The sequence below is a fragment of the Macrobrachium nipponense genome, chromosome 11, assembly GCF_015104395.2.
Source record: "Macrobrachium nipponense isolate FS-2020 chromosome 11, ASM1510439v2, whole genome shotgun sequence".
Taxonomy (NCBI): domain Eukaryota; kingdom Metazoa; phylum Arthropoda; class Malacostraca; order Decapoda; family Palaemonidae; genus Macrobrachium; species Macrobrachium nipponense.
In genome coordinates, this window is record NC_061087.1 from 100447809 (window position 1) to 100455710 (window position 7902).

Consider the following 7902-nt stretch of genomic DNA (forward strand, 5'->3'; position numbering starts at 1 on the left):
ACTTGAGGAGAAGAATTACAGCAAAAAATGAAATTAACAAATAGCAAAACAAATAAGAGCCAAAAAGTATGGAGAGAAGTGATAACTTGGTGGTAATTCGACGGACAAGGTTAACAATGCGGTTAAAGGTAAATTCCTTGTCACAGCAATTGACGAACTTATTGAGCTGAAATATGTATAGGGTACAGACTGATAAATATATCTCACATACTGGTAACTTGTATCACAGCGGAAGTGGTAATATATGATCATGTAGTATACATACACACACACATATATATATGTATATGTATATATATATATATATATATATATATATATATATATATATATATAATATATGTATATATATTATATATGAAATATAATATAAATATATATATATATATATATTATTATATATATATATATATATATATATATATATATATGTGTGTGTGTGTTTGTGTGTGTGTGTGTATGTGTGTGCGTGTAAGGAGTATATGTCTACACAAAACACACACACATACATATATATACATAGATATATAATATATAGTATATATATATATATATTATGGTGTGTGTGTGTGGTGTGTGTGTGGTGTGTGTGTGTGTGTGTGTGCGTGCGTGGTGTGAAATGCCAATTTCATGAATGCCATTTTTACATGAATCAAATATTATTATCATAACATCAGTCAAACTCAACTGCTGCTATGACTCTTATCTAATTTCCAACTATTTACTATCTGTTTCAGATTCTGGTGAGTATCTTAATTGGGGTCACCTATGGTTTTCCCAATTATAGCTATAATGTACCCGCCAATCCCTTGGTGATTGGACAGGCTTCAAAGCCTGTTGCAGGAAATGTTACACCAGCACCTGTTGCCCCTGGAAACTCCTACCTTCCCCCAGAGGGTGGCTCTGGTGCTTTGTCAACCGGTCAAAGTGCAGCTTCTCCTAATTCGGCACCAGCTTTTCAACACAAAGTCATCTTACCAGAGGCCTTAGGTCATGCTGTGAAGCCAACGTCATCGCATTCCCCCACAGGGTTTGCTCAAGGGCTGTCACCCAATCCTGCTCTATCTCCAGCTCCTACGTCTATCGTTCATCGTGCCCCAGTCACAAATATTCAACGATCACGCCCTGTTCAAACCTTCTCTGCTCCCTTTAATGCTCCAGCTCAGCAGCCTTTCGCTGTAACCACATTCGTCAGAAATCCTGCCCAGGTACCTGGTCAGATACTACCTAGTCCATTATCTCATTCTGCTCAGCTTGGCTCTCCAGCACAAGCAACAATTCCCGGACGTGCCCAAGCACCCAATCGTGTTTCTACTTTCGTGTCTTCTGCTCCAGGTTTAGCGTCTCCTCGAGCTCCTGCTCTATCACCAAGACCAATATCCCGAATTGTGCCAGGTCCGTCCTCTGCTCCTGCTCCCTCTTTGCCAAGTACTGTGCCAGCAAATGTACCTCTTCTGTTAACTAGCTCAGTACCAAGCCCTGCTCTTAACCCTTCTCCCTCTATCCCATTTACTGCCCCAGCCTCTGCACCGGTGCGAAGCCTCATTGTAGCTCCAGTCCCATCAACTCCACGTAACCCTCTTCTGACAGCCAGACCAGCTACGATAGTTTCTCCAGCACCTACATTTGCTCCCCGTGCTCCTCCAGCTCCAGCCCCTACGTTTGCTCCACGTGCTCCACCAGCTCCAGCCCCTACATCTGTTCCACGTGTTTTCCCAGCCCTTACGTCTGCTCCACGTGTTGTTCCAGCCCCTACGTCTGCTCCACGAGTTTTCCCAGCCCCTACATCTGCTCCACGTGTTGCTCCAGCCCCTACATCTGCTCCACGTGTTGCTCCAGCTCCAGCCCCTACGTTTGCTCCACGTGCTCCTCTAACTCCATCCCCTACATCTGCTCCACGTGTTTTCCCAGCCCTTCCATCTGCACCACGTGTTGTTCCATCACCTACATCTGCTCCACGTGTTGCTCCAGCCCCTACATCTGCTCCACGTGATTTTGCTTCCCATCCCTCCGCTCCCAGCCCCTACGTTTGCTCCACGTGCTCCTCTAGCTCCAGTCCCTACATCTGCTCCACGTGTTTTCCCAGCCCTTCCATCTGCACCACGTGTTGTTCCATCACCTACGTCTGCTCCACGGGTTGTTGCTCCAACCCCTACATCTGCTCCACGAGTTTTCCCAGCCCCTACGTCTGCTCCACGCGTTGCTCCAGCTCCACCCCCTGCTTCCATCCCACGTATTACACCAGCTCCTCCCCGTGCCCCAGTTAGCCACCACTAACATCAGTTTCACGCGCTCCCCAAGGTGGTGCTCAACAGTCTGCCCCTCCTCAAAGTCCAGTCATCCTCTTTACTCCTTTGAGACCATTTAATAATCCTGTTCAGACACCTGCCTCAGTTCCTATCCAACCTACTGCTCCACGTGTTGTACCAGCTGCTCCCTCCCCCGCTCCTTCCCCAGTTATTCCTCAAGTCCCTAGTTCTGTCCCTGCTCGTACTTCATTTATTTCTTCTGCACCTGCCCCTGCCCCTGCTCCTGCCCCTGCCCCTGTTTCTGCTCCATTTGTTGCTCCAGCACCTGCCCCTCCTCCAGCACCTGCTCCTGCTCCATTTGTTGCTCCAGCTCCTTCCTCTGTCCCTGCTTCTGTTTCCCGAACTAATGCAGCACCTTTCTCTGCTCCCCCTTCAGTCCCACGCATTTTCCCAAGACCTACGTTTACCAGTATTCCACTCAATTTCCCAGCGCCAGCTCCCCAAGTTGCGCCAGCACCTTCACCATCTTTTGCACCTGCTCCTGCCCCTGCTCAACAATTTGCTCCAGCACCAACTCCATTTGCTTCACCAGTGCCCCAAGTTGCGCCAGTACCTTCAACATCATTTGCACCTGCTCCTGCACCTGCTCAACAAGTTGCCCCAGCACCAGCTCCATTTATTTTCCTAGCTCCCCAAGTTGCTCCATCACCATCGCCATCTTTCGCACCTGCTCCTGTCCCTGTTCAACAAGTTGCCCCAGCACCAGCTCCTTTTCCCAGTCCAAGCTTCGCTCAAGTGGCTGCCCCAGCTCATTTTGAAGCCCCTGGCTTGGCTCCTCAACTTAACTTGGCTCCTGCTCCATTTACAGCTTCTGCTCCAGCATCAGTGCCAGTATTCAGTTCTGCCCCTGCTGTCGTTCAAGTCCCTGTTCAAGTTCCATCACCCGTTGCGTTTGCTGCCCCAGCAGCAAGTCCAGCTTTTATCCCAGCAGTTACCCACATCCAAAACGTTCCACAGTTTTCCTTCCCTCAGTCTCCAGTTCAGCCTATAGCAACTACACACCAGCAGAGTCCTTTGCAACAGCAGACCAGTGCCCTGTCACTCGATGGATTCAGTCAAGGAACAATCTTTTTCGATAGTAGAGTATCACAGGAAGGTGACGACGACGACGACGACGACTATGATGACCGAGATTAATCAGGAGTATATAAAGGGCCTTATTTAATCTTTATTTCCCCTATTTACCTCATGCCTACCAAAGAGGATTATTTCTTTGCTCATATAAAGCGCTTAAAATGAATTTATAAACAATATACAACCTGAACTGTCAAGTTTCTGTATAGTGAATTTGTTAATAAACTTGCATGTTAATTTCTTATTTGCCTTTGTTTCATTCATCATATCCAGACAGCTCATAAGACTCAGATTCTCTGTTAGAAAGACAGTAGCATGAACAGCTGACTCTAGAATCTATCAGTTCATACAATATACCTAAGTCTTTTTAACAGATGTGATCTCTTAAATGTTGAATTCAATCATCAGGGAATCAAGTTCATTCGTTACTGTAATGTGAAACACAGATTTCATTAAAAAGAAAATGGATTTTTTCCATTTGAATCAAGTCCCTCAGACATAATATTTATAAGAAAGATTATGAACGGAGGCAAATAAGATAATTAACTTTTCGAGGACATTAAAAAAGAAAGATGTTAATAATAATAATTTCAATTATGATTGCAATTATTATTATTATTATTCTCCTCGATGATAATGTCTTATTGTGTTTTTCCTATATTATTTTCTACTTAATTTATATCTGAGAGGTGTTAAGTACAATCATACTTATAGACCGCTTCATGAATCACACGTAAAATCAATCTTCTATTTCATGCTTGTCAACCTGCTCCAGCATCTGCACCTGCTCTTCTCCTTTTCTCTCAAGCTGCGCCAGTACCTGCACCTTCTCCTGCCTCTTTCTCTCAAGCTGCGAGTATCAGCCCTGCCTCTTGCCCCTTTTTCTCACCTGCCTCCAGATCTGGCACCTGCCCCTCCCGGGCATCTCACTGCTCCAGCATCTGCACCTGCTCCGGCATCTCCACCTGCTCCAGCATCTCCACCTGCTCTTCTCCTTTTCTCTCAAGCTGCGCCAGTATCTGCACCTTCTCCTGCCTCTTTCTCTCAAGCTGCGCCAGTATCTAATGCAGCCCCTTCTCTACAGAGTGCTCAAGTACTTCCCCCTGCTCAGCCTGCTATTCCATCACCCACCACTGATTCTGTACCATCCACTGGCCTTGCTACTTCACCCATCTCATCTCCTGTTCCTGCAGTTGCTCAAATTCCACTTGGAATTCCTGCTATAGGCACATTCTCAGCATCCAACCCATCTCCTGCCCAATCTTTATTCATTGCTCCAGTAAGCAGCCCGACTTTCTTCCAAGCACCTGCACCAGTCCAAAATGTTTTGCCTGGCAACTTCGCTACATTCTCCAATGATGAGGGGTCTGAAAACATAACAAATGACGGAGCTGAGGAAGAAGGTGACGAAGAAGGTGGTGAGGAGGGTAATGAGGAGGAGGGCGAGGAGGAGGAGGAGGAGGAGGAGGAGGAGGAGGAGGATGAGGAAGGTAATGATGAGGGTAATGAGGAAGGTGAGGAGGAAGATAATGAGGAAGGTAATGAGGAGGATAATGAGAATGAAGAGGAGGATGACTAGTCCAGGGAAAGTGAAGGACTCACAGTCCATCTGCCCTCTTTCTCTCATGTTTACCTCAAGTTTTCCAGAAAAACTTGAGGTAAACATGAGAGAAAGAGGGCAGATGGACTGTGAGTCCTTCACTTTCCCTGGACTAGTCATTCAACCTATTTACAATGAATTTTAGAATAGGATATTTAATAAATTGTTAAGTTTTAACAAGACAAAATTCCAATAAAGGTAATTGTTACTGTATTAAATGCTCATTTTCTTTAGTTTTCATTGCTGCAAAATTGAGGTACGTTTGATATGGATAGAACGATGACAACATTCTTGATGTGCGAGCACTGGAAGGGGGTCAACATCCCCTGATCGTCCTTAATCCAAGTAAAAGATCGCTATAAAAAGGTTCAGTATTACGGAATCGCAACAGACATTAGGTGTTTACAGTGGGTCAAAATATGGCACAAAGAAGCCAATGGAATTGCTGAGTGCTTGAAAGCAATATTTTATTTTATGGGACTATTAGGTGTTTAGGAACCTGAGCTAACACCAAATTATGCAATATTTCAATTGAATTGTAAGTTACCATTCACTGAATCATGGTGTGGCAGCATGTTGAGAGATCTGTTCAATAGGAAACTCTCAGCTAGAGTCCAGCCTCATACCCTGAAGAATAAACAACTTGATGACCAACACAGGCCACCATCCAAATTAACATCTACGTTGCCTTTCACGGGTGGAAGCAAATGATTGCAAGAAGTGTATCACCTGCATTCTATGATTCTTCTCATGAGAACAGCAAACAATAATAAAAAAAGCTCCAATAACGAAGTTCTTTGGACATCACACTTGATAGGCCTAATTAGGCATACTGTGCCCAGGTGCTAGTCTGACACAAATCAGCGAAGGAAAATAATATTTTTTTTTTTTTTTTTTTTTTAATAAGTTGGGACGACATGAAATAGGGCAGTCATTTAGCTAACAAGAAGTTAGATATATATATATATATATATATATATAGTAATATATATATCGATATATATATATATATATATATATATATAAAGTTTATTCAAATAAAAAAGTAATTTAAAAGTTTACTTTACAGAAGTCTATGAGACATTAGCCTACGAGAAAGTAATCTCAGACGATGATATTAAACACAACAGTATTTTTTACGTTTTAAGAAGACAATAAACAAAGTTGATGCCATCAACAGATAAAACAGAAATCATCAATGCAAGAACATGAAAGGAAAAATAATCTATAAATAAAATATCTCAGTAATAATATTCAATGATTTTTACCAGGAACTAGAAGGTCATGTTGGGGGTAAATACAGTTAATCAACTGCTTATCTTAGTTACTGGAAATCAGACCATAGCTCTATGCAGTTTAGACCTATAATTGCAAATAGAGGCTTGAAGGCAAGAGACTTCACGATAAGTCAAAATGGGACTTAATTTCAAATAAAACTGTCGCGCCTAATGTGATTATTCTAGGCTGATGTGCGCCTGCTCTTTTATTTCAATAACTAACTAATACTTGGTATTAAATTTTACCTTCTTCGTATCAGAAGTATTATGTCCAAACCCCCCTCCCGACGACCAATAATTTTATGAAATTTAAAAAGCAGCTACACTGAAGGTTTTCAAATTCCCAAAAACGACATACACCAATGGTAATTTGATTTAAAATTAATATTCATTGCTGGAGAGCCAGACTGAGTCAGAAAATCAGATGGTCATTTCATTCTGGAACTTGGAATATCAGTAACTTCGTCATGCCGATCTGGAATTCACAAAACATGTTTGAAAAACTTCTAAGTACCCTACCTCAGAATTTGGGCCTAAGATTATTCATTGTACAGTGGGTTGCACAGCTAATACTTTTACATTAAGGGTACTTGCTCTAGAGTCTAAGCCAGTAATGCCATAAACAAGGGGAATTGTGGGATAATCAAGTGAGTAGCTCAGCAAATCAGAAGTCCCACCAAACAAAATGTTGAAGTTTTATGAATAGGATACAACTGAGTGTCTATGCTTATACGGGCAAAAATAGGAAACTTTCGATTGTCGATAATTATTTAAGGAAAAGTAATTTAGCAGATGGATAAGAAAAATAAAACGAAAGAAAAGTGTTCCTTGGACCCGAGAAGGCGCTAGGCCTATAAAGTAATTTAGCAGATGGCTAAGAAAAAATTGAAAAAACTAAAGAAAAGGTGTTCCTTGGACCAGAGAAGGCGCTAGGCCTATAAAGTGATTTAGCGGATGGATAAGAAAAAATAAAAAAAAGAAAGAAAAGTGTTTCTTGGATCATGACGTAATGGCCGGCTAGGTTATATTCACCAGGGTTGCATTTCAACCCCCGAGACAACCGAATACCGAGACCTTTCCCCTGATAAAAGCGGGCCGCCATATCTTAAAAACTAACCATAGAAGTTTCTTAAGAGTAATCCCATTAGATTTCCCACACTAATATTAAAAAATAATTCGCCATTTACGTGGCCCCACCTGACGTAACATTGGGTCATGACACCAAAAAACCGGGGCTGGTTCAATACTAGCTATACATCCCACATCTCAGGAATCTCCCACCAAGTGCTTGGGGAAGGCAGCCCCCTGCCTTTCACACACACCATGATAAGTTGAGACTGTTTTTTTTTTTCTTTTTTTGTTTTTTTTAAATCTTATTCCGAAACCACGCTAGCGCTATCTGGCATCCCATTAAGGTCCCAATAGGGCGTTAAATGTTATAGTGTAACTTTCCATCACAGTAACTAAGTTGATTACCGAAAGAAAATAAAAAAAAAACAAGTGAAAGGAAACCGCTTTATTAAATATTCAACGAGTGCTTTCGTAGAAGGCTCAGGCATCCTAGTCCTTCCACATAGAATTATAGATGGTGCTTCTAAGCTGATTAAGAATAACATACCCAGAATAAACAATACAGTAATGA

The 7902-nt window shown here is 42.3% G+C and overlaps 1 protein-coding gene across 1 annotated transcript; it reads left to right on the top strand.

Annotated features, from left to right (window-relative positions):
* Positions 1–2276: 2276 nt before the first annotated feature.
* Positions 2277–3710, top strand: LOC135210108 (skin secretory protein xP2-like; the record flags this gene model as incomplete). The annotated part of the gene is made up of 1 exon (XM_064242952.1): positions 2277–3710. A coding segment is annotated over one exon (1170 nt), but the record flags the coding sequence as incomplete, so codon positions are not given.
* Between the last annotated feature and the right edge of the window lie 4192 nt (positions 3711–7902).